Below are 27,977 nucleotides of genomic sequence, written 5' to 3'. Positions count from 1 at the left end.
ATTTCAGATTTTATTTCTGCAAGTCCGCGTTCACCGCTGCCCGGCATCCGGTGATGACTCCCATTATTTCTACTTGTAGTCGATCTTCGCCGGGGGTTGGAAGTTGCAGTGGGCTGGGTCTATTGTTCAACTGACGCACGGCTCCAGTTTACTGGGAGTGCAAGGCATAAACCTTGGTCGATTCCTTTCAGTTCCGGCTGCAGACTGTTGCTGCTCATATGGGCTACCTTGTTTATCACTCAATACATGCAATTTCTGTTCGGGGAAGTTGTGGTTACAGCTTTGATTGCGTGTATTTCACGTCTCGCGGCTTTGACTTGAGTTATTGAAAGACTCGTTCGATTTGTGAGATGATTCAAGGAACCCGAATTTCGAGAAACAAAATGTGGGCGAAACTGATGCTCATTGTGTGGCAGCATTTTATTTATTCCTCAGGTATGTACAATGTAAAATGATCCACTCTTAGGTATAAGTAAAATTTAACAAAACTTCAATTTTAGTTTCAGTACAGCATGGTCATTCATTGCAAAATATCAATAAATATTCTTATACCCGTACTCTTAATATAGTTGGAGTTGTTTGACAGGCTTAACCGTCATTTTAATCAGAGAAATCTTGGGGTCTGGCCTTGCTAATTTGAACAATTAATGTATTATACAACTAAACGAATCTTTCCACTCAGCGATGCGGTCCTCCAACGCGACCCAGATCGGAGCCTGGTTTGTAGTAACAGAATACCGAAGAATAACAAGGCAGCCAGTCTTCTATTAACTTTTGCTTAAATTAGAAGGGCTGAGAGCCCTTATTGTAAGGTCCCTGAAAATAAACAGCAATCGTCTGTAGAGCGGAGGTGTCGGTTCAGAAAACGAACTGGCAGAACAAGAATGTGTCTGTGTTTCAAACCGACAATATATCTCGAATATGAATGTTTTCTCATGCAATGTGTGTGTTTGTGCTAAATCATTGGTAATAGTTTCCTTTCTTTTCACCAGTCATTGACTCGGCTGCGCAGGAAACAGCACAAGCAGGTTTTGCAACAGACGTCAGTATAATTCTATCAGAAAACTCATCTACCACTTTTAGCTCCTCCACGCCTCCCACCCCGAGCTTGACAAATGAAATGGCACACAGTACAGTAGGTCGCAGTTCAGAAACAGGTGCAGGAACAAACTCTCCATCCTCCTCCCTCAATCAAACAAGAGCAAGTCACCCGACAAGCTCTGTGCTCTCTACTGCGGCGTTCAACCTCACTTTTCAAAACAGCACAACTACCACAGTCGCACCAAACACGACAGCTCACAATGCAACTTCTAATAGTTCAGTAATCGTGATAAGTAACTCCCCCAACGTGACAAATGATTATTCAAAAGAATTCAGTGCATCAGATAATCCGCTGACAAATAGTACAGCCCAGCCAACTTCACATCACACTTTCACCAGCAATAGTTCTTTGACAAGCAGAGCGTCAACTTACCTGACAAATAGCATCACTGCAACAACTGTTTCTACTGCCACCTTCGCAAAACCTGATGCTTCTACTACCCTGTTATCGCCTTCAAGCACAATCACCTTACTAAGCAAGAGTCCCTCAAATAATAGCACGGAAAGAGAAAATAGATTTAACGCTCCAAACAATGCAGGTGAGAATTTATACTGGTTTAAATATGTCGATGTATCGGTTAGATGTCGATGATTCAGCACCACTGTAAAATATTTACTGTGGGCTTTGTCCGCGTCCATTGGGTTCTGTTTTTTGCACATTGCTTTTGAAGTGAGAATAAGTAGAACTAGCAGGGGGAACAGCCAATGACGGCGATGGTGAGAACATTGTATGTGTAAGTGCATTTAAAAGGATAGCTCTTGGAAGCAGCTTGGTTTAAAAATCATAAAGCTGTAACATTTACAATGGCTTCATCTCAAGTGATGTCAAATAGAAAAGCCATGTTGTAATGACCAGCCTATTTAAAACCTTAGTAATATCTTTGATAAAGTTGTATATGTTGTAGGGACACAAGAAGTCGTAGATGGCAGTTTACAAAAGAAAAAACACAAAGTGCTGGAGTAATTCATTGGGTCAGGCAGCATCTTTGGAGTACATGGGTAGGTGACATTTCGGGTCAGACTGAAGAAGGATCACAATCCAGAATGTCGCCAATATATATGTTATATTAGGTTAAGCATTATCCTAAGGATATTGAGAGGATGTACAAAGTATATTTAACAAAGTGCTTCATCATATGATGCAATGGCAATGTGAAGAAAGACTTGGCCCACATTCTGAATTATCTTGGTTTGTTGTCCCTCTGAGGTATGTTTCAATGTCAGTTGTGAAACACATTGGGCCATAGTGGAAGAAAGACTTGGGTAAACTCATAAAAGACTGAAAAGGATCACAATAAGTCAGGGGGCAGCCAATGACCTGATAGCTCTTGGAAGCAGCTTGGTTTAAAAGTCATAAAGCTGTAACATTTACAATGGCTTCATCTCAAGTGATGTCAAATAGAAAAGCCATGTTGTAATGACCAGCCTATTTAAAACCTTAGTAATATATTTGATAGAGTTGTATATGTTGTAGGGACACAATAAGTCATAGATGGCAGTTTACAAAAGAAAAAACACAAAGTGCTGGAGTAATTCATTGGGTCAGGCAGCATCTTTGGAGTACATGGATAGGTGACATTTCGGGTCAGACTGAAGAAGGATCACAATCCAGAATGTCGCCAATATATATGCTATATTAGGTTAAGCATTATCCTAAGGATATTGAGACTTAAAAGGATGTACAAAGTATATTTAACAAAGTGCTTCATCTTATGATGAAATGGCAATGTGAAGAAAGACTTGGGCCACATTCTGAATTATCTTGGTTTGTTGTCCCTCTGAGGTATGTTTCAATGTCAGTTGTGAAACACATTGGGCCATAGTTGGAGCAGGACATCTTACACTTTCTGCCATTAGTTAATCTTACTATCATACATTTCTTCTGGAATTTTCTTCTGGAATCTTCTGGAATTTTTTAAAGGATGTAACTAGGAAAATGGACAAAGGAGAGCCAGTGGATGTAGTGTTCCTGGACTTTCAGAAAGCATTTGATCCCACAGGAGATTAGTGGGCAAAATTAGGGCACATGGTATTGAGGGTAGAGTGCTGACATGGATAGAAAATTGGTTGGCAAACAGGAAACAAAGAGTAGGGATTAACAGGTTCCTTTCAGAATGGCAGGCAGTGGGGTACCGCAAGGCTCGGTGCTGGGACCGCAGCTATTTACAATATACATCAATGATTTAGATGAAGGGATTCAAAGTATCCTTTTGCAAATTTGCAGATGACACAAAGCTGGGTGGCAGTGTGAACTGTGAGGAGGATGCTATGAGAATGCAGGGTGACTTGGACAGGTTGGGTGAGTGGGCAGATCCATAATGTTATCCCACTTTTTAAGAAAGGCGGGAGAGAGAAAACGGGGAATTATAGACCAGTTAGCCTGACATCGGTGGTGGGGAAGATGCTGGAGTCAATTATAAAAGATGAAATAGCCGCACATTTGGATAGCAGTAACAGGATCGGTCCAAGTCAGCATGGATTTATGAAGGGGAAATCATGCTTGACTAATCTCCTGGAATTTTTTGAAGATGTAACTAGGAAAATGGACAAGGGAGAGCCAGTGGATGTAGTGTACCTGGACTTTCAGAAAACATTTGATAAGGTCCCACATAGGAGATTAGTGGGCAAAATTAGGGCACATGATATTGGAGGTAGTGTGCTGACATGGATAGAGAAGTGGTTGGCAGACAGGAAACAAAGAGTAGGGATTAACGGGTCCCTTTCAGAATGGCAGGCAGTGACTAGTGGGGTACTGCAAGGCTCGGTGCTGGGACCACAGCTATTTACAATCAACATCAATGATTTGGATGAAGGGATTCAAAGTAACATTAGCAAATTTGCAGATGACACAAAGCTGGGTGGCAGTGTGAACTGTGAGGAGGATGCTATGAGAATGCAGGGTGACTTGGACTGTCATATGCTGAGAGAATGGAGCTGCTGGGCTTGTATACTCTGGAATTTAGAAGGATGAGAGGGTTTCTTATTGAAACATATAAGATTATTAAAGGTTTGTACACACTAGAGATTCAAGATTCAGGATTCAAGATTCAATTTAATTGTCATTTGGACCCCTTGAGGTCCAAACGAAATGCCGTTTCTGCAGCCATACATTACAAACAAATAGACCCAAGACACAACATAATTTACATAAACATCCATCACATCGCTGTGATGGAAGGCCAAAAAAACTTATCTCTCCACTGCACTCTCCCCCCCCCGATGTCAGAGTCAAAGTCAAAGCCCCCGGCTGGCGATGGCGATTGTCCCGCGGCCATTTAAGCCACGTCGGGTGGTGCAAGGTCGCACACCGGGTCTTGATGTTAGAGCCCCCGGCGTGCGCTCGCAGAGTCCCGCGGCCATTCCAAGCCGCACGGGGCGGTGCTGTAAGGCCCCGCTCCAGGAGCTCTTCGACCCCGCAACTCAGGCTGGAGAAGTCGCCGTTGTGAGAGCCCTGAAAAGCGGTCTCCCTCCAGGGACCCGCGGGTTCCCGGTGCCGCCGTCCGCCAGACCCGCAGTTGCAGCTTCCGAATCTCCGGAGGTCGGGCCGCAGCAGCAGCAGCAGCAGCAGCAGCAGCAGCAGCAGCAGCAGCAGCGCTCCACCACCGCTCCACCCGCTCTGGACTCGGCCAGCTCCGCGACGGTGAGGTGAGTCGTCGGCACCAGAGTCCCCGGTCTTCTCCTGTTGGAGGCCGCTCCTCGTTGCAGCCCCAACGACAACGGAGACCCGACAAGAAAAGGTCGGGTCTCCCGTGCAGGGAGAGATTTAAAAGTTACCCCCTCCCTCCCCCCCCCCACCCCCCCCCCCCACACACACACCCCAACAAAAAAATAACAAAAACTACATAGAAACATAGACAAAAAAATAATAAAAACGCGGATGGGCTGCAGAGGCCGCTGCTGACAAGAGTCGCGCCGCCTACCGGATAGAGGAGGGGGAGTCCAGAACCAGGGGCCACAGCTTAGGAATAAGGGGTAAGCCATTGAGAATGGAGGTGAAGAAACACTTTTTCACACAGAGAGTTGTGAGTGTGGAATTCTCTGCCTCAGAGGGTGGTTGAGGCTGGTTCTCTGAAAACTTTCAAGGGAGAGCTAGATAGGGCTCTTAAAGATAGCGGAGTCAGGGGATATTGGGAGAAGACAGGAATGGGGTACTGATTGGGGATGATCAGCCATGGTCACATTGAATGGCGGTGCTGGCTCAAAGGGCCGAATGGCCTACTCCTGCACCTATTGTCTGTTGTCTACATTCAGATTTGTAATGTTTTTATCTTGCATGGAAAGCTGTAATTTCTAAGATAATACTGCAGTGAAAAAAACAGGATGCCTAAGACCAAAGTGAACAGAAGAAGTAACTATGTATAATTATAATCAAACATATGAAAGAAATTAATAGATCATGTCATGAGGAGAAAATCTAATGAATTAATTTGATGTCCATTCATATAAAGAAGGAAAAAAAAGAGAGGAATGAAAAATGGATTAAGTGCGGGTGAACTGAAAAAGAAAATAATTCAATTTTAAAATCTAAATTTCCAAAATATCCATTGAGTTCAATTTATGTAGTTTTGTTGCTAATTTTCAGTGCAATTGAGATGAACTAGATCTAATTATTGTGAACTACTTTGGCCTAGAATTTCCAACATTGGTTAACTGCCTGTGCTTGCTGCTACCCGACCCATTTAGGTACCACTAACTTTGGAATGGATCTTTTTCCATCAATTTCCTGATAAAAGCAGCATTGAGGATGCAAGGTGCTGTGGAGAGCAGCTTCTGACTTTCACAGATATTTGAAAACAATTTAAAATAATCATCTTATTAAAAGATTTAAAGATGTCTGAAAGTTAAAATAATTTACACCAATTCAATACATTTAAGTTAACTAAATCAATGTATACATTATTCTGAAATAAACCATCCAAATACTTCTTCACCATCTTTACATGTTCAAATGCCCCTCACTAATATTCCATACTAAGGTCTTCTGACTCAGGAGAAAAACATTTATCATGTATTCATTTATTTAGGTCTCACTATCACTATCTTTTCCAAATTTATTTCATTTTTCAATTTATTAAAAAAAGAGTAAAACCTTGTATCTCCATTATCATCAGATTAAAAATAAATAAACCGACAAATAAAATTGAAGAAATTGTTACACACTGACAAACTCACCTAATAATTTTGAAAACTTTATTAACAGATAGATATTAGAGCATCCTAGAAATATAGTCATAGAAATGTAGAGCACAGGTATGGTTACTTGACCCAACACATCCAAGTCTACTATGATGTCTACCCATTCTAATCCCATATCAAGCACCTATCCCACCATTCTTTCATATTCAAGCATCTGTCTAAAATGCCTTTAAACTCTGTAATTATCTCTGCTTCTACCACATCCTCTGGTGGCACATCCTGTGTGAAAGTCCTGCCCCTCAGGTCTCCTTTAAAATACTTCCACTTTCATCTAAAACCTATGCCCTCCAGGAGTCTAAGACTAGATGGATAGGAAATGGATATGGATATGTACCAGTATATGGATAGGAAAGGTTTGGAAGGGTATAGCCTGGACACAGGCAAGTGAAACTAGCTCGGTTAGGTAACCTAGTTGACATGGACAAGTTTGGCTGAAGGGCCTGTTTTCATGCTGTTCGACAATGACTCTGATTACTCCATCTATAATGCTCACAATTTTATAAACTTCTATAAGATTACCACTCAGCCTTCTACATTCCAGTGAGAATAAACCAAGGCTGTCCAATGTTGGTGTGGCACGGTGGTGCAGCGTTAGATTTTCCGCCTCACAGCGACAGAGACCCGGGTTCGATCCTGACTACGGGTGTTGTCTGTACGGAGTTTGTATGTTCTCCGCGTGATCGGCATGGGTTTTCTCCGGGTGCTTCGGTTTCCTCCCACACTCCAAAAGACGTACAGGTTTGTAGGTTCATTGGCTTGGTATAATTGTAAATTGTCCTAGTGTGTAGAATAGTATTCGTGAGCGGAGGTCGCTGGTTGGCGCAGACTCAATGGGCCTGTTTCCATGCTGTATCTCTAAACTAAACTAAACTAAACTAAACTTTCCTTATAAGTAAAGCCCGCTATTCCAGGCAACATCCTGATGAAGACACAAGAGACTGCTGATGTTGTAATCAGGAGCAAAAAGCAGACTGCTGAAGGAACTCAGTGGGTTGGACTTGTCATTGTTTTGGGTCACGACTGTGCATGGTTTCTGGTGCAGGGTCTCATCATTTTCATACCAATTCCTATCCCTCCACAAAAGTTGTTCGGCCTGCTAAGTTCCTCCAGCAGTTTTTTTTTAACATTCTGATGAATCTCTTCTGCACTTTTTCTAATGCTACAACATCCTTCCTAGTGACGTGGCTACCAGAACTGTCCACACCACTGTAAGTACGGCCTGACCAAGGCCTACTCAATATCTTGTCTTCTGAAGGCAAGCATGTCAAATGCTTTCTTCACACCCTATCCATGTGTTGCCATTTTCAATGAGTTATACATTTGCAATCCAAGGTCCCTTGTAATTCAACATATCTGAGATTCCTGCAATTTATTTACATCTATTAATATTTGACCCCCAAAAAATGCATTAGCTCAACACATGAGCAAATTCCATCTACCGCTGCTCTGCCCAATTTTCCAACTGATTTATATCCCTCTGTATGCTTTCACAACATTCTTCGCCATCTACAACTCCACAATTTTTGTGATATCTGATGCAATGCACCGTGAAGAAGAACTGGAAGAAAGGAAGTGAGGATCCCGTGTTGGACTGGTCTCTGTTCCCCACTCTCTGCAGGTTCAGGCAGTTAAGAGCAGAGCAGTTGACATGCCAGGTTGAGATCCATCCAGTCAGAATACTTTCTTTAGTGCATCTGTAAACCTAAGCAAACAGCATGGGATTTCCACAGCCAGAAACATTGCTATTGTATCTTCTCTGGGCAACAACCGTGGTAATATAAACACAGTCTTATTAGTGTCGCCTGCATCATGGGAAAATATATTTTTAATGAATAGAGGTTAAAAACATGTTGCCATTGAATAATCTTCACAATTGATATTCTGCACACAAAATTCATAATTGAAACAGGGTAGCTAGGCACTTCAGAACAGGGGTAAAAAATTGGAGGGAGAGTCAATCCAGACTTTGCCAGAACAACACCAACTTGAATGAATAGTGCACAGTGTATTGGTCTTTTTCACTGATGTAATACCATTTTCCTGTAATTTCTTTCTCTCCTTCACGTCTACAAATGATGTACAATACAGGAAAACAATAGAGAAAGGTACTGTAAACCATACACTTAAAACGTACTAAATCTGTTGCTTTGAATCTCGCATTGATTAAAAATTAATTCAAAATAGGATATGTAGTTTCCTTTTCTCCCTTTCTATTTAAAATACTATTCGGGTCCCCAAAAATGCAATTATTTAAGATGCGTGCTAACTTGAATGATTGTAATGATGTACTCATCTTGCTGGGGTTAAGATTACTCAATGGTCAGAATTCACTTTGGGCTCTTATTGCTGTTTCTCTTGTTGATTTCCTCACTGTCGTTTGAATAATTTTTGTCCTTGAGCTTTATGATTAGGTTTAGATTTATTACTGTTATGTGTATCGAGGTACAGTGAAAAGCTTTTGTTTGCATGCTATTCAATCAAATCATATAAGACTACTGACGTTCTCGGCCCGAAACGTCACCCATTCCTTCTCTCTAGAGATGCTGCCTGTCCCGCTGAGTTACTCCAGCATTTTGTGTCTATAACCATATAACAATTACAGCATGGAAACAGGCCATCATGGCCCTTCTAGTCCGTGCCGAACACTTATTCTCGCCTAGTCCCATTTACCTGCACTCAGACCATAACCCTCCATTCCTTCCCCTTCCATATACCTATCCAATTTATTTTTAAATGATAAAATCGAACCTGCCTCCACCACTTCTACTGGAAACTCATTCCACACAGCTACCACTCTCTGAGTAAAGAAGTTCCCCCTCATATAATATAACCATGTTACCCCTAAACTTCTGTCCCTTAGTTCTCAAGTCATGTCCCCTTGTTTGAATCTTCCCTTGTTTGAATCTACCCTACTCTCAAAAAGCTTATCCACGTCAACTCTGTCTATCCCTCTCATCATTTTAAAGACCTCTATCAAGTCCCCCCTTAATCTTCTGCGCTCCAAAGAATAAAGACCTAACTTGTTCAACCTTACACTGTAACTTAGTTGCTGAAACCTAGGCAACATTCTAAGAAATCTCCTCTGCACTTTCTCTATTTTGTTGACATCTTTCCTATAATTTGGCGACCAAAATTGTACACCATACTCCAGAATTTACCTCACCAATGCCTTGTACAATTTTAACATTACATCCCAACTTCTATACTCAATGCTCTGATTTATAAAGGCCAGCACACCAAAAGCTTTCTTTGCCACCCTATCTACATGAGATTCCACCTTCAGGGAACTATGCACAGTTATTCCTAGATCCCCCTGTTCAACTGCATTCCTCAATTCGCTACCATTTACCATGTACATCCTATTTTGATTTGTCCTGCCAAGATGTAGCACCTCACACTTGTCAGCATTAAACTCCATCAGCCATCTTTCAGCCGACTTTTCCAAATGGCCTAAATCTCTCTGTAGACTTTGAAAATTACTTCATTATCCGCAACACCACCTATCTTAGTATCATCTGCATATTTACTAATCCAATTTACCACACCATCATCCAGATCATTGATGTATAGGACAAACAACAGTGGGCCCAACACAGGTCCCTGAGGCACCCCATAAGTCACCGGCCTCCAACCTGACAAACAGCCATCCACCATCCACCAGATTTTCACGTTCCTGCACCCCTTGCACACTTGATTTCTCTTCTGCAAACCCCTCTTCAGGATCAGCCCAGAACTGACCCCCAGTACTCCCCTCTGACGAGGGAGATACACTGTGCAGCCCTACAAGAGGTGCTGCTGTGGGTTTAACATAGTGCCCACAGTGACTAGACTCCATCTCCCGGAGCCTGTCATGTTGGAGCAACTGCTCCACACACCGCTCCATCCGGCTCCAGCGCTCACGGTCGCTGGCCGCTCGCGGCTGCTCTAAGTCGGACTCATCTGAGTCAACGACTTTGTTGGTTTTTTGTTTTGCCTTACCGCCCGGCCGCGGAGTGGATCTGGCCGGTGCGGAGGCGAAGTCGGGCACAGCTGTTCCCATTACGGGTGATTCATGTGCCGCTGGCCGCTGCTGGCTGCCCGCAACTCCGCAACACAAAAGACCGCAGAGTATCTCTTACCTGCAGGTTCCGGCTTTTAAAACTGCCACTGCGGGGGAACGTCGTTCCACCCCACCTGACTGTTTCGCAATGCGTGTAGCGATATGGCACGCATGCGTCCTCGCGGGGTTCTTCACGTAGTCACTCACGTGACTCCGAAGTAAAATCTCTGGCATCTCCCATTCAGCCACTGTTGAATTCATCTTGCTACTCCTCCCATTAATACACATCAATTGAACCTTCTTAACCAACCTTCCATGTGGAACCTTGTCAAAGGCCTAACTGAAGTCCATATAGACACCATCCACCGCATTACCCTCATCAATTTCCCTAGTAACCTTTTCAAAAAATTCAAGAAGATTAGTCAAACATGACCTTCCAGGCACAAATCCATGTTGACTGTTCCTAATCAGACCCTGTTTATCCAGATACTTATATATATTATCTCTAAGTATCCTTTTCATTAATTTTCCGACCACTGACGTCAAACTAACAGGTCTATAATTGCTAGGTTTACTCTTAGAACCCTTTTTAAACAATGGAACAACATGCGCAGTACGTCAATCCTCTGGCACCATTCCCGTTTCTAATGACATTTGAAATATTTCTGTCATAGCCCCTGCTATTTCTACACTAACTTCCCAAATAGCCTCCCTCGACGAGCCCTCTAATCTATCCTGCAAAAGCACTGCTGTAATATCTTCCCTGACAAGCAATGCAACACCTCTACCTCTTGCCTCTCCAATTCTATCTCCAATTCTATCACACCTGAAGCTAAGAAATCCTGGAATATTTAGTTTCCAATCACAGCCATCCTGCAACCATGTTTCACTGATCGCCACAACATCATACTTCCAGGTGTCAATCCAGGCTCTAAGCTCATCCACCTTTCTTACGATGCTCCTAGCATTAAAATATACACATTTAAGAAACCCACCACCTCTTATTCTCTTTATCTTTATTATCTTTTTCTTCTTTCTCCCCTACATGTTGGGTCTGAGTGCTTCCTTTCTCTGCCTCCTGCCTCACACACTATCTACTAGCTTTCTCTATTTGAGTCCCTCCCTCCAACCGTTATAGTTTAAAGTCTCCCCAGTAGCCTTTGCAAATCTCCTCGCCAGGATATTGGTCCCCCTCGGGTTCAAGTGCAACCCGTCCTTTTTGTACAGGTCACACCATCCCCAAAAGAGGTCCCAATGATCCAGAAGCTTGAATCCCTGCCCTCTGCATGTCCTTCAGCCATGCATTTATCCTCCACCTCACCCCATTCCTACTCTCACTGTCGCGTGGCACAGGCAGTAATCCTGAGATTGTTACTTTTGCGGTCCTTCTCCTTAACTCTCCTCCTAACTCACTAAATTCTCCTTTCAGGACCTCTTCTCTTTTTCTACCTATGTCATTGGTACCTATATGTACCACGACCTCAGGCTCCTCTCCCTCCCATTTCAGGATATCTTGGACACGTTCAGACAAATCCCAGACCCTGGCACCAGGGAGGCAAACTACCACTCGGATCTCCTGACTGCGTCCACAGAATCGCCTATCTGACCCCCTAACTATTACTATTGCCCTCCTCTTCTTTTCCCTACCCTTCTGAGCAACAGGACCGGTCTCTGTACTCTGCCCCTTGCCCCTCCTAACCATCTACCTCGATTTAAACTAGCATCTTCAGTTCTTTCTTACACATATAATACTATATATGTGCAACATAATTTCCTCAAACTCAACAGTGATAAGACAGAATTCCTTCTCATAGGCTCCAAAGCCACACTCAACAAAATCAATAACCCCACTCTGACCATCAACGGCACCACTGTCTCCCCATCTCCCCAGGCCCACAACCTTGGCGTGATCTTTGATTCCACCCTCTCCCTTGAGCCTCACATCCGCCATGTCATTAAAACCTTCTTTCATCTCCGCAACATCACCAAACTCAGACCCTCTCTCACACTGCCCGCTGCTGAAAGACTCATCCATGCCTTCATCTCCTCCTGACTGGACTATTGCAACTCACTTCTCCTTGGCATCAGCTCCACCTACATCAACCGACTCCAACTGGTCCAGAACGCAGCCGCCCGACTCATCACCCATACCAAATCCTGGCATCACATCACTCCAGTCCTCAAACAATTTCACTGGCTTCCCATCTCCCACCGGATAACCTACAAAATCCTGATCCTCTCCTACAAAGCCTTCCACCATCTGGCCCCCCCATATCTCACTGACCTCCTCTCCCCCTACCAACCCTCACGGTCCCTCAGATCCACATCAGCTGGTCTCCTCTCCATCCACAAGTCCAACCTCCGCAGTTTTGGGGACAGAGCCTTCTCCAGGGCAGCTCCCAGGCTCTGGAACTCCCTCCCCCAACTGATCCACAATTCCGTGTCCCTCACCATCTTCCAGTCCCGCCTCAAGACCATCTCTTCACCTCTGCCTATCCTTAGCCCCACGTGCCGTCCCTTTTCATCTGTGCATTAATTGCCTCATACTGTGTTTTGTATTGAATTCTGTATTTACTTTGTGTACTAGTCATGTCTCTACTATTTTTTTCATTCCCCTTACATGTTTTTCCTCTACCTGCTAAATTTTTGTAAGGTGTCCTTGAGACTCTTGAAAGGCGCCCATAAATAAAATGTATTATTATTATTATTATTATTATTATTATTATTATTATTATTATTATTATTATTATTATTATTATTATTATTATTATTATTATATATACATGAATATATACTATATGATTGTACCAAACATATGTTCAAAAGGTAGGCAATGAGAAAGATACCTGAGTGTAGAACATAGTTTCTAAGCATTGTAACATAAATTAAGCCACTTTGCAAGGCAATTTCACAGAGGAACCACATATAATCATTGCCTTTTAGACACTAGTTGCATTATGTGACTGGACTACATAATTTCACAAATGTCTGTACATTCAAGAGGAGAATGTGCATTTGTTTTTAATCTAATGTAATTTTATTCACTGGACCTAACATGTATATTATCATGAGCCTAGAATGCAGAGGTTAAACTTGGTTTTACTCTGGATTATAATGTAATTCTGGATACAAGATGACATGTTCAAAACAGACTCCTTGTTATAAAGGTAAATTTATTTCCTATTGCAGACAATCAAATTTGATTAGGTAAGGAGCATCTGGTCCATCTAGCCTATCTCATATCATGATTGTCAAAGCATCATGTCGCATACATAGCAATGATAATAAAACAGTAATTTTGTTTTTAGGATATTATCTATTTAGGTATTGTGCTAGGTTGATGACTGCTCTCTGAGTTGAAAATTTATCTGTATTAGCTTCCAGAATTAATCTGGAGGATCCATGATCAATCAAGTTAAAAGCGTTTCGGAGACTTGATAAGTTCATTTAACATTTAAAATGTATGTCAAATTGAGAATCCAGATACTAGATATCATGCCTAAAACAGTTCCTTTTGTACAGACATTTACAATCTCATCTAGCTAGATTCAAAAATAAATGTCAGACTGAGAGGTCTGTACATCCAAGGAATTTGGAATCATAGAAATAGTTACTCTTGGTCTCCATCTACTCTATGCTATACTTGTCCTCCAATTAGCAGAATATCAGCATAAAAATATCAACATATTAATTTCATGTGTGTATTGCGTGGAAGCTGCTTTGTGTTTCTGTTTATATGGGCAAATATAAGCTAGAACTATCGATAAAACATCCTTTATTGAAAGCAGCTAACTCTTAACCATTGAATGTGACTGGTTTATCAAAAGTCATAATAATGGTGCATTCAGTTCTCAAAGGTACAATCACCCAGTTTCAAAGATTTGAAAAAACTCTATGACAAACTCATACAAACTATCATGTAGTTATCATATAAAATTATGCAAGTATTTAACTATTCACAGCAACATGAATTGTAGGTTTGACTTTGTAGAAGACAGGGATTTGTGGTGGAAGGGAGTTATTCTGGCAAGAAGTCTGTGACTCTTGAAGTTCTGCAAGAATGTGTGCTGGGATCTTTGTTGTGTGTGATGTATATAAATGATTTTGATGTAAATGTTGATGCGTTAGTTATTAAGTTTGCAGACAACAAAAAGATTGCTGGAGTTGCGGACAGTGAGGAAGGCTGTCAAAGTACACATAGATATGTATATATCAAAGTGATATAGATTAACTATGGAATTGGCCGGAGAAATGATAGATGGAATTTAAGCCAAGACAGCATGAGGTGATGGGAGGTCAAAAATATGGAGAAAGTATATAATTAATGGTAAGATTTTCAACAGCATTCATGTACAGTGGGATCTTGGGTCCAAGTCCATAATTGCAAGGACATTATTCCTTGGAGCACAGTAAAATGAGAGGTGATGTTATAGAGGTGTATTAGATCATGATTGAATTAGATAGGGTAAATGCACGGAGTCTTTTACCCAGAATAGGGGAATAAAGAACCAGAGGACATAGGTTCAAAGGGAGGGGGGAATAATTTAATAGGAACCTAGAGGGGCATTGAGCATAAGAGTCAGGAAGCCATGATGCAGCTCTACAAAACTTAGTAAATATGAATTTCATGCAGATCTGGTTGCCTCATTACAGGAAGGATGTGAGAATATTTGGAGATAGTGCAGACGGAGTTGATCAGAATGCTGCCTGGATTAGAGGGTTTTAACTATAAAGGAGAGGTTGGTCAAACTTAGATTGTTTTCTTTAGAATGCCAGAACTTGAGGGGAACTTGATAGAAGTATGTAAAATTATGAGAGGCATAGATAAGGTAGAGAGGCAGAACCTTTTTCCCAGAGTGGAATTGACAAAGACGAGAGAGCATAGCTTTGAGGTGAGAGAGTTTAAAGTTTAAAGATATGCAGGATGTTTATTACACAGAGGGTGATGGATGCCTGCAACGTGCAGACAGGGGTGGTGGTGGAGGCAGATTCAATAGTGGATCTTTAGAATCTTATAGATAGACACAGGGATATGCAGAAAATTGAGGGATATTGCACCTGTGTTGGCAGATGAAATCCTGGCATTGGCTGTTCGTCTTGGCATTGTATTTGGCGCAGACATGTTGGGTTTAAGGGGCCTCTTTCTCTGCTGTACTTTTCTGTCTTTTATATTTTATGTCCCTGGTTACACATGCCAAACTTGTTGCTCTTAAATGCTTCTGACAGTACTGGATTAAAATGTTCTTCCATTCTCACTGGTTTGCGGTGCCTGATCTCATAGATCTGCAGCCTGTCACCAGCAACAATATTGCTTTACTCTTCTCATGAATGGACATATTTCTCTGCTGCTTTCTCCCTTGGATATTTGGCAATATTGTTAACCTTCAGGAGCATTTTCAGGGTTCCACTCATATCTAATGTACACTGCCTACCATAATCTATGCTGTACCTACAGAGCTACATTTTCTGATTCCTTCATACTAGATCGTGGCCTGCTACTCCTTTAAGCAACAACACCCCATGTTTAATGCCCAAGTGGTGTCCGTAGGCTTTGTGTTGCGGCAGGCAGCAGAAAATAAGAAAGATAGAGCCAACAACATAGCATGTTTACTGATGGCAACAAAACTGTCAATATATTACAATGTACAACAAGTAATATTACATGGAACATTCACAACTTAAAAATATAGCTGACATATATGCAGAATATTGGGAAAGGTACAGAAGTACCGAGGCAAAAGAAACTTGGGGTTTTCATGGCTATTATGTTCCTTACTTTTGTATTTTCCAAAATACACTCAAGATGTATATATATGTTTTTAGTTTTCTTCTGACATGCAGCACTGGCACTGGTACTGGGTTTTCAATAAGAATGTTTCATCTGGAGTGCTTGGAACCAACTCAGGCTGAATGAAAAGTTACACTGAGCCGATTTGCACGCTCATGTCTGCAAACAAATGTGAGTTCATATCTCACTTCTGCTCATGATCAAGTTCAAAATCTCCCATGATTAAAGTGCAGGTGGCACCAAGAAGGTGCACCAGTAATTGGTTAAGTTCAACGAATCATTCCTATCGCAACACATCATGTTTTCAGTTCTATTTAATAATGGTAGCAAGCCGCATGATGGTAGCAAGCCGCATGACCAGACACAACAACTTGATTTATATGGTACACACAAATGCTGGAGAAACTCAGCGGGTGCAGCAGCATCTATGGAGCGAAGGAGATAGGCAACGTTTCGGGCCAAAACCCTTCTTCAGACATCTCCTTCGCTCCATAGATGCTGCTGCACCCGCTGAGTTTCTCCAGCATTTGTGTGTACCTTTGATTTTCCAGCATCTGCAGTTCCTTCTTAAACAACTTGTTTTATATAATGTTTCACATTTTCAAAATGTTATTGGGGCATGGCAGGATGATCAAATACAACAACTTGCGGGTGGCACAGTAACGCAGTGGCGGAGTTGTTGACATACAACGTCAGAGACCCGGGTTTGATCCTGACTAAGGGTGCTATCTGTATGGAGTTTGTACTTTCTCTTTGTAACTGTGTGAGTTTTCTCCTGTTTCCTCCCACATTCCGCAGTTGCAGGTTAATTGGTTTCTGTAATTCATCCCTCGTATATAGGATAGAACTAGTGTATGGATAATCATTGTCCAGCGTGGACTCAGTGGGACAAAGAGCCTGATTCAAAGGGAGAAGGCAGGAGAATGTCAAGAGGGACAGATCAGCCATGATTGAATGGCGTAGACTAGATGGGCCAAATGGCCTAATTCTGCTCCTACCACTTATGAACTTATTCCACACTGTATCTCAAAACTAAACTAAACTAATCTAATCATCAAAGATAGACACAAAAAGCAGGAGTAGCTCAGTGGGACTGACAGCATCTCTGGAGAGAAGGAATGGGTGACATTTTGGGTTGGGACCCTTCTTCAGACTGGTTATGGATAAGGTAAACGAGAGATGTAGATGGTGATGTGGAGAGATAAAAAATAATGAATGAAAGATATGTAAAAAAGTAACGATGATAAAGGAAATATGCCATTGTAAGCTGATTGTAGGGTGGAAATGAGAAGCCAGTGTGACTTAGGTGGGAGAAGGGATAGAAAGAGAGGAAATGCCGGGGCTACCTGACATGAGAGAAATCAATATTCATACTACTGGGCTGTAAGCTGCCCAAGTGAAATATGAGATGCTGTTCCTCTAATTTGCGTTTAGCCTCACTCTGACAATGGAGGAGACTGAGGACAGAAAGGTTTGTGTAGGAATGTGTTGGAGAATTAAAGTGTCCAGCAACCTGAAGATCCGGTTGGTTCACTCTGGCTGAGCGAAGGTGTTCCGCGAAACAATTACCCAGTCTGCGTTTGGTCTCGCTAATGTAATGTATAAGAGTCCATATATGAACAAGGGTCTCGACCCGAAACATCACACATTCCTTCTCTCCAGGGATGCTCCCTGTCCCGCTGAGTTATTCCATCATTTTGGTTCTATCTTCGATTTAAACCAGCATCTGCAGTTCTTTCCTAAACTAAACTAAACTTGCATTATATAATGCCTTTACATTCTCAAAATATACTCTAGTTGATTATCATGTGTTTTGTAATACTGCTCCATAAGGGTAATATAAAACACTTGATAATGAACCAGATTAGGAACATTGAAGTTAGGTATGTATATAGGACCAAAATTGGAGTAGCTTATTCTGAATAACACCTGCAAAAATACCAGCATCATGTTTGACATCCCTCCCAGGAAATTGGAATGCCTCCAGGACACACCCAGCATTCTACTCAATTAGGCATTTGCTTATCTCACCAGTGTCACCTGGAGTTTGCTGTCTGTCAATATTATGTTTCACAAAAATGAAAATCCAGAAAAGCTGCAATATGTAAGAAGTCCATTTAGGCTATGCCGGCAATATTGACTATTTATCCAGTTCCCCTTTAAATGAATGAATGAATGAATGAATGAATAAGCTTATTGGCCAAGTATGTAAGCATACAAGGAAATTGCCATGGTGCTCCGCTCGCAAGTAACAATACGGCATACAGTAAACAATTAAGAATAAAACTTAAAACATTAAAAACATTAAGAATGAAACATTATAGTTTAAACATGTGAATGAAATAAAATACCAGACCAAAAGGAGGCTACAGACTTTTGGTTATTGAGCAGAGCTACTGCTTATGAAAAACAATTTTTTTACGTCTGGCTGTGGCGGCTTTGACAGTTCCGAAGTGGCCTTCCTGAGGGAAGTGCTTCACAGAGTTTGTGGCCAGGGTGAGAGGGGTCAGAGATGATCTTACCCGCCCACTTCCTGGCCCTTGCAGTGTACAATTCATCAATGCGGTGGAAGGTTGCAGCCAACAACCTTCTCAGCTGATCGAACAATTCGCTGCAGCCTCCGGATGTCGTGCTTGGTGGCTGAGCCAAACCAGACCATGATGGAGAAGGTGAGAACAGACTCTACGATGGCAATATAGAGTTGGACCATCATTGCCTGTGGCAGATAGTGTTTCCTTAGCTGCTACAGGATGTACATCCTCTGTTGGGCCTTTTTGACTGTGAAGTCGATGGTTGGCCCCTATTTAAGTTCCTTGGAGCTGATGGTTCCATGGAACTTAAAAGACTCCACAGATGTGACTGTGGTGTTGTTTATGGAGAGTGGGGGTAGGGGAGGGCGAGATCTCCTAAAGTCTACTCTCAATTCCACTGTCTGAAGAGCATTGAGCTCCAGATTGTTATGAAGACACCAGAATGCCTGCTGTGTCACTTCCTGTCTCTAGGCAGATTCCTCCCCATCCTGGATCAGCCCAATCATGGTTGTGTCATCCACAAACTTGGGAAAAATTGACAGAGGAGTCTGTGAAGGTGCAGTCGTTGGTGTAGAGAGAGTAAAGGAGAGGGGAGAGTGCGCAGCCTTGCGGTGCGCCTATGCTCTGCGGGTCTGAGATTATTAAGGGTTTGGATAAGGTAGAGGCAGGAAACATGTTCCCGATGTTGGGGGAGTCCAGAACCAGGGGCCAAAGTTTTAAGAATAAACAAAAAAGCTGGAGAAACTCAGCGGGTTTAGAATGGAGCGAAGGAAATAGGCAACGTTTCGGGCCGAACTCCTTCTTCCCTTCTGGGGCGGGGACAAGAAAGAAAAAAAGAAGAGGAAAGGCTGGGGGAGGAGGAGACAGGGGGATGAGGAAGGGGAGGTGCAGGCCTGGGAGAATTTGTTCTGCAGGTCATCCCCAAACGGAATATGATCTCCAATTTCCGGTGCCCGGTATGCAAACAGCAGAGGGTCCAGCAGGGGGTTTGTGATATTTTTCAGCTGGGCCAGCACAAGTCTTTCAAGGCTACAATGCCTTGACTACAATTCAATGACTACAGAGGTCAGTGCTACAGGCCTGTAGTCATTAAGACCAGTAATCCTTGTCTTTTTGGGTACACGGACAATAAAGGGACAAGTGTTGACTTTGAAGCAGGCAGGGGCCAGGGAGTTATGGAGGGAGGTTTGCGGAAGGGACTGGAGATGGGAAAATGTGGCTGTGTGGGGACGTTGGAGGTGCCGGAGGATTACTTTTTGTATTCGGCAAGGTGAGCTTGGGACTCGGGGTTAGTGGGGGGATGGGGAGAAAGACATTGTGCGGGGTATGGAAGAGACCCTGCGAGCCTCATTTATTACAGCTAATTTCTGTCTGGTGTGGTGAAAGCCTTCTGAATAGCCTCCACCTCCTCAATTTCTATTGTTGGTGATGAAGAAGTGGCCATGGACTGAATGGTAGGGAAGTGTCAGAAATGGTCCAGTTGTATTTGAGTGCCGGATGGAAGTTAGTGGTGAAGTGGATGAAGTCAGTCAGTTGTGTGCGGGTGCAGTAGGAGGCACCAAAGCAGTCGCGATGTAGCGGAGGTAGAGTCGGGGATGGGGCCCTGGTATGTATTGAACAAGGATTTAAGAATAAGGGGTACGCTATTTAGAAGGGAGACGAGGAAACTCGTCTCCCTTCTAAATAGGTGCTGGAGGATGAAGTGCAGGCCTAGGTTGACTGCGTCATCCACTGATCTATTGGCCTGGTATGCAAACAGCAGAGGGTCCAGCAGGGGGTTTGTGATATTTTTCAGCTGGGCCAGCACAAGTCTTTCAAGGCTACAATGCCTTGACTACAATTCAATGACTACAGAGGTCAGTGCTACAGGCCTGTAGTCATTAAGACCAGTAATCCTTGTCTTTTTGGGTACACGGACAATATCGGATGTCAATATTGAAGCAGGCAGGGCCAGTATAGGTTTGCATGGACTGGTTGAAAATGTCTGTGTAGACTGGTGCCAGTTGTTCGGCACTGAGCTTGAGGGTAGAGGGGGAAACATTGTCCGGTCCTGGAGATTTACAGCTTTTCTGTCTTCTGAACAGCCTCCACCTCCTCAATTTCTATTGTTGGTGATGAAGAAGTGGCCAGACTGATGTTGAGCAGCAAGGAGGGGGTGGGTAGTGGACGACTTGCCCAGTCCTGCAGACTGGAGTTTGAGTAGGAGTGAACTTTCCTTGGCAGCTCTGATTCCATTTCTCAGCTTCTACTTGGCCTGCCTGTAGAGGTCTGCATTCCCACTTTTGAAAGCCTTATCTTCAGACTGGCGGAGCTGTCTGAGTTCAGCTGTTAACCAGGGCTTGTCATTGTTGAACCAGATCCGGGTCTTAGTGGGAATGCAACTCTCACAAAAGCTGACATATAATGTCAGTGTCTGTATATTCTTGGAGGCTTGTGGCTGCTTCCCTGAACACATTTCAATCAGTGCAGTCAAACCAGGACTGTAGGTTTTCAATGCCCTCGTTTGTCCACCTTTTCATTGTTCTGACTACAGGCTTAGTAGATTTTAGTTTCTGCCTGTAGGTCGGAATAAGGTGAACTAGACAATGATCAGAGAGTCCCAGAGCCACACGGGGAACAGAGCGATATGCGTTCTTGATTGAAGTGTAATAGTGATTGAGTGTTCTCTCCCCTCTGGTGGGGCAGGTAACAATGTGTCTTCACCATCCTATAACAATGTGTCTTCACCATCCCCACTACTACTCTCAACCACAGCAGTGTATTCCAGACACCAAACCAAATGCTATGAACCAAATATTTTTTCCTTATGGTTTTTTTTTTTTTTGTCAGTTAACATGCTTGAAACTTAGCTCCATGTGTTTATAGGCAAGTTGCTATACTTTTGAGAAAAATGCTTTAGAGGGACACTGCGTGTAATAATCTCTGGCAATATTATCTTTAATTTAGTAGCTGAGAAAATAGGTACTGAGCTACTGGAACAGCTATTAGCAAACTCATTTTTGCACCCCAGATTTCCATTCTCTTCACTGTTGTTTATTCATTTTTGGTCCTTTTCCTTTGATCCAGCATCGGCCAAAAACTGCTAATCAGTTCAGATGCTTTTCAACCATTTCCACAGGTTTTTGGAATATTTCTCATCCCATTGTTTCCTTTATAATTGTCCTCCCTCTATCTAGCATGTCACTTATGTACAATTTTCCACTCCATGTAAACATCTCAATCTATTTTGGTGCCGTGCATAATCATGAAGAACTCCAGAGATACCGATTGCTGTGAGAGGAGGTATATACTTGAATTGTGCCAAAACTAAATACAAAATTACTTTAGAAGAAACTTCAGTTGGAGGCAGCATGCTTTACCCAGTGCTCCTTGCAAGTAGAGAGGACAGTGAAGTAAAAGTTTAGTGTCACTTGGTGGAGCTATTCTGTTTTATCGTGATACTTTTAAAGCACAGGTAATGCGGCAATGATTTTACTGATTTTAATTTTTTGCCTCTGAGATTCACCATGGAAGGATGTAGTCAGACAGGACATGAGCGACAGGAAATGCAATAGGGGGCGGACATGAGAGTCTGTGTCTGCAAACGGAACTCCAGAATGATGTGCTGCTCTGGTGCAAAGGTCGAAGATGTCGCTGAGTAGCTGCAGAACATTCTCAGAGGGGAGGGTGAGCAGCTAGAAGTTGGTCTGCATGTTAGCACATCGAAAATAAAGAGATGAGGTCCTGGAAAATGAATACAGGCAGCTAGGCGAATGGTTAGGAAATAGGACCTCGAAGGAAGTAATCTCATGTAGAAATAAGAGGATAGGACAGATGAATGGATAGCTGAAGGGGATAGGGATTCAGAGTTTGGGATCATTGAATTTTCTTTTGAGCCAGAAGTAACGTACAAGAGGGACGGGTTGTACTTGACCTGAAGGAGAATAAATATCTTGCCGGGCAGATTTGCTACTGCTTCTAATTGGGGGGGGGGGGGTGAACTAGAATGGCAGGAGGGGATAGGATCCAAAACGGTAATGAGGCAGATGCAAGTCTGGAAGCTGACGCAGAATCCAATGACAAGTTCAGTACATTAGACAAGCAGGAGCACCGCAGGGAGATTGTGGATTAAATAGCAGTTATTTCAGACAAAGTGGATGAATTTGGGGTATGTTAGATGCATGGGACTGGGATATTGTATCCTTTACAGAAACATGACTGGGAGCGATAGGACCAGTGGCTTAATGTTCCCTGGCATACAAGATTGTAACCATTCACTGTTTCAAACACATTTTCCACATGTGCTTGAATTTCTATGTGCTCTGCCAATGAAAATAGTTTGTCTATATCATTCATGATTTTAAATACCTTCCAAACCCCTCCACAACCTCCTAGTTCAAGTTCAAGTGAGTTTATTGTCATGTGTCCCTGTATAGGACAATTAAATTCTTGCTTTGCTTCAGCACACAGAACATAGTAGGCATTTACTACAAAACAGATCAGTGTGTCCATATACCATGATATAAATATATACACACATGAATAAATAAACTGATAAAGTGCAAATAACAGATAATGGGTTATTAATAATCAGAATTTTGTCTGAGCCAGGTTTGATAGCCTGATGGCTGTGGGGAAGTAGCTATTCCTGAACCTGGTTGTTGCAGCCTATGTTCCATAGACAACAATCACAGCCCCTCCTGTCTACACATCTTTCATGTAATCATTTTGATAAATTCCTCTCCAAATCTTGTGCATCTCTCCTAAACTGAATCACCCTGAACTGGATGCACTACAGTTGTGGCTGAATTCTATATTATATTACATGATTTTCTCCTTGGGAAATTGAATTAAAAATATGAAAGTAATAATGCTAAACTGCAGCATATTTTCCTAGAATCACGTCTCTTTCCGTGGTGTAACTTTAGCCCATTTTTCTTATTTTCTGCTACCCTGTTAGCAAATGATTTTTTGTTCCTCTTGAAGTATAGATAGATCTCATTTTCTATCTATTTATGAACTCTGATGTCATTCTCAGCAATATTTTTGCAGCCCTTTGAGTTAGCCAAAAATATATAGAAAGCTTTCACTGGGTATTTGGAAGGACTAGGACTGTGAATTTCCTCCAAAAGGTACAGTTGCTGCTGACCTGTTGAGTATTTCTAGCATTTTGTGTTTTCATTTAATGTTTTTATTTACTTGTTGCTGCTCCTTCTCCATTTATTAAAACATGAATGGGAAATTTAGTTTATGCATGCCAACTCTTAGTTCGGTATGAGAAATCTTCAACTATGAGAAAAGGGGTCCCACTTGGTCTCGTATACAGATAAAATAGCTTTGCACCTTTGACACCAAAATAGAAAAAGGATTTTCAGTTAAAAACTGAACTATTAAATGAATACACATCAGGAAACAATGAGATTCAGTAGTTTAGATAGATCATATTTTTTCTGGGATTGAATTCATTTTGGTGAAAATATATAATTAAGATGTTAATAATTGTTTTTTTTATTAACAGAGACAGCATTAATAGTTGCACTGTGTTTGATTCTTATTGCTGTAGCATTATTGGGAGTGGTGATGTATTTGAAGAAAAGGTAAGTTTGTTCATTTTAATAGTGGAATGATACTGAAGAGAAAGTGTATTATTTTCAGCTGTAGTGATTACATTACTCTTCCTCCCCCCATCAACTTCCCTGCTCCCCTCCAGCCACAGAGGGATATATTTAACCAAGCCATGAATAGTGAAGAACAAATATTTTCAAAAGCGCAGTTTTGATCAGCGAATCTACAATAATCGTGTACCGTGCATTCAGAAAGTATGCAGACCCCTTCACTTTTTGCACATTTTGTTACATTACAGCCTTATTCTAAAATTAGTTAAATTCTTTTTTTTATCATCAATCTACACACAATACCTCAGAATAAAAAAACACAGGTGTTTAGAAATTTTTGTAAAGTAATTAAAAATAAATAACTGAAATATCACATTTACATAAGTATTCAGACCCTTTGCTATGACACTCAAAATTGAGCTTTTTTGCATCCTGTTTCCATTGATTATCTTTGAGATGTTTCTACAACTTGATTGGAGATCACCTGTGGTAAATTAAATTGATTGTACATGATTTGGAAAAGCACACACCTGTCTAAATAAGGTCCCACGGTTGACAGTGCAAAAACCAAGGCATGAAGACGAAGGAATTGTCCGTAGACCGCAAAGACAGGATTGTGTCGAGACACAGATCTGGGGAAGGGTATAAACCAATTTCTGCAGCATTTCTGCATGTCCCGAAGAGCACAGTGGCCTCCGTTATCCTTAAATGAAAGAACTTTGAAACCACCAGGACTCTTCATAGAACTGGCCGTCTGGCCAAAGTGAGTAATCGGGGGAGAAGGGCCTTGGTCAGGGAGGTGACCAAGAACCTGATGGTCACTCTGACAAAGCTCCAGTTCCTCTGTGGAGATGGGAGGAACTTCCAAAAAGGCAACTATCTCGGCAGCACTCCATCAATCAGGCCTTTATGGTAGAGCGGCCAGACGGAAGCCACTCCTCAGTAAAAGGCACATGACAGCCCGCTTTCGTCTGGAGGAAACTGATGAAGCCGAGTTTTAGTTAAAAATATAAGAAGATATTGAATAGGTTTCTGGGCTAGCTTACAGCTTATATTTAGTGTCAAATTAGGCTTTCCTCAGGTTGCGGGGTGTGTGAGATAACATTGTCTCCCAAGTGAAGGAGCTAGAGAGATATCTTTGAAAGTAAGATGCCATAAACCAAATAACCAATGTTTATGGGGGAGGAGGCAATAAAGGAAGAGAGAAATAAACAGTCACATCTTTGTAAACAAATGACCTATGTTTATGAGGGACCAAATAACAGAGGAAGCAGCGAACAGAGCAAGGGTGGTCTATTTGGAGATAAAACAAATGGACAATGTTTTTAGTATATCTTGTACCATGTAAAAAAAAGGTTTGATGTGATGCATTCTGTGGAAACCTTTTCCAGTACCTCTGACCATGACTAATGTCTGTGGAATGTGATAAGGGGAAAAAAAAACCTATTTAAAGCAATGTAATTCTGTTGTTCAGGGAAGGTGGCTGAGCACAGTCAAGTGTCTGTGTTGGTCACTTGACTGGAGTTCTCCCTCCCTTCCATCGGCCGATGTTAAGTAAAGTTTTGAACTGGTCTACCAAACAGTTTGTGTGGTGTCTGTTTATTAAGAAGCGAACCTGCTTTAGTAGTTAAGATAAGTAGCTTTTTCAAAACCAGGCACCGCTCATGACCTGGGCAATACCATACCTACGGTGAAGCATGGTGGTGGCAGCATCATGCTGTGGAGATGTTTTTCAGCGGCAGAAACTGGGATACTAGTCAGGAACGAGGGAAAGATGAATAGGGCAAAGTACAGAGAGATCCTTGATGAAAACCTGCTCCAGAGCGTTCTGGACCTCAGACTGGGGCGGAGGTTCACCTTCCAACAGGACAACGACCTTAAGCACATAGCCAAGACAACACAGGAGTGGCTTCCTAACAAGTCTGTGCATGTCCTTGAGTGGCCCAGCCAGAGCCCGGACTTGAACCCGATCGAATATATCTGGAGGGACCTGAAAATATCTGTGCATCGACGTTCCCATCCAACCTGACAGAGCTTGAGAGGATCTGCAGAGAAGAATGGAAGAAATAACCCAAATACAGGTGTGCCAAGCTTGTAGCATCATACCCAAGAAGACTTGAGGCTGTAATCACTGCCAAAGGTGCCTCAACAAAGTATTGTGTAAAGGGTCTGAATACTTATGTAAATGTATTATTTTAGTTATTTATTTTTCATTTCTTTGCAAAAATTTCTAGACACCTGTTTTTGCTGATAAAAAATGAATTTAATCAATTTTAGAATAAGGTTGTAATGTAACAAAATGTGGAAAAAGTGAAGGGGTCTGAATCCTTTTTGAGTGTACTGTATAAACAAGCATCTTGCCTGCACCATCAAGTAGACTTCTTTGTTATGGCAGAGCAGTGCACTCTGTTCAGTTGGCTTCAACTGCGATTTTTTAAATTGGAAATCCTGACAATAATTTTTTTCCGTAAAGAAGTAGTTTAGAAAAGTGAATTAATTCTATGTAAAAGATTGTGCTCAGTGTTTGATTGATCATTTATATTTCCTGATTCATACTAACTCCGCCTGGATATCCTGAGCTCAGTAGTTTTGTCGCAAATGAAAAAGTGGAGCAGAAAATTAAAAATCCTTTTTATTTTTTGTAGGAGAGTGTTCTATAGCCGCCTACAGGAAGACCATCCAATTGGATCTTGGAGCAACTACAATAACCCTGTGTTTGAAGACTCATGACATCAAGCCAAAAAAGTACTTGATAAGAAATCATATAAATCTCTGACTATATTTACTTTTGTTTGAAACAAAAAATAGTACAAACAGTGTGAAATTAATCTTGGATGTTAGCAACGTTGACAGTTATGGATCAATAATCGGTTTGCATTAATTTAATTTTGCATCTCAGCCAAAGGTCAATATTACCCCTGAGTACAGTACTTTGTGTTAGTCATTTTTTGTAGTTCTTGGAATGAATTTCAGTGTTTGTTGCAATGTTTAAGTTATTGGCACCAAGTATATTTGATAAAGATACTAAATTACGGTGTCAGGTCCTGTTATATGGCAACTGCAACCTGTATTAATGCTTTATGTATTGATCTTGCTTGCTTATTTTTGCAAATATAGAATATATTCTCTCCAAATCTTGTTTAGCAGGCTATTAGCATATTGATAAAATGATTTTTTTTTCTGCTAATGTAGATTATTTTGAAGTGCCAAGCTGAGATATTTTTAACCTAGTCAGTATATGGCTACTGTACATACAGATTGCAAATTTGGCTCAGTACAAACAAATGCATAAAGAAACAATTCCTATTCCTAGGACAAGTATGTTACATATTATTTAATGCCACTGTGTAACTTGTGCTTAAAAGGCTTTACGGCCATTGTCAGTTTGGGCAATCTTGAATGCACAATATTTATCCCAACATTTCTTCGAGTAAAGGGACTTTGATTTCCAGCAAACTTGAAATTAACCGGTACATTATAAGAGCATCTATCAAATTGACATAGTTGTAGGCTCTCAGAATAATAAGGGTAGATTGTAAACTAGTGAGAAGTTACGTTTTATTAAGGCTTTATTCTATGAAAATACCTCAGTAGTAAAGGATGAACATTATAAAATATATCAGAAAAATTGATATATGCCTTTGATCTACAGGTTTAAATAAAACTAGATCAAGTGCAGACCCATTGGTTCTGTTCCTCCAACTAGCGGTTGCGGGGGTAGGTGGCTG

At 41.7% G+C, this 27,977-nt stretch overlaps 1 protein-coding gene across 1 annotated transcript; it reads left to right on the top strand.

Moving 5' to 3' along the window:
• On the top strand, positions 1-27,977 carry LOC129701725 (prostate androgen-regulated mucin-like protein 1 homolog). Its single transcript, XM_055643103.1, has 4 exons — positions 1-435; positions 993-1,640; positions 24,153-24,231; positions 26,895-27,977. Exons 1-4 carry the CDS (start codon positions 351-353, stop codon positions 26,977-26,979), a joined length of 897 nt encoding a protein of 298 aa, XP_055499078.1. The 5' UTR covers positions 1-350; the 3' UTR covers positions 26,980-27,977.

Source organism: Leucoraja erinacea, chromosome 11 (genome assembly GCF_028641065.1).
Source record: "Leucoraja erinacea ecotype New England chromosome 11, Leri_hhj_1, whole genome shotgun sequence".
In the NCBI taxonomy this organism is placed as follows: domain Eukaryota; kingdom Metazoa; phylum Chordata; class Chondrichthyes; order Rajiformes; family Rajidae; genus Leucoraja; species Leucoraja erinaceus.
The sequence above is the reverse complement of the archived record's forward strand: the minus strand, read 5'-3'. Positions and strand labels throughout refer to the sequence as shown.

What these genes read in the sequence shown, in the direction of transcription:
- LOC129701725 (XM_055643103.1), top strand. Translation starts at nt 351, where the DNA reads ATGATTCAAGGAACCCGAATTTCGAGAAACAAAATGTGGGCGAAACTG. An exon ending in GCATTTTATTTATTCCTCAG is followed by an intron (nt 436 to 992) that starts GTATGTACAATG and finishes TCTTTTCACCAG; the next exon opens with TCATTGACTCGGCTGCGCAG. An exon ending in GTGATGTATTTGAAGAAAAG is followed by an intron (nt 24,232 to 26,894) that starts GTAAGTTTGTTC and finishes TATTTTTTGTAG; the next exon opens with GAGAGTGTTCTATAGCCGCC.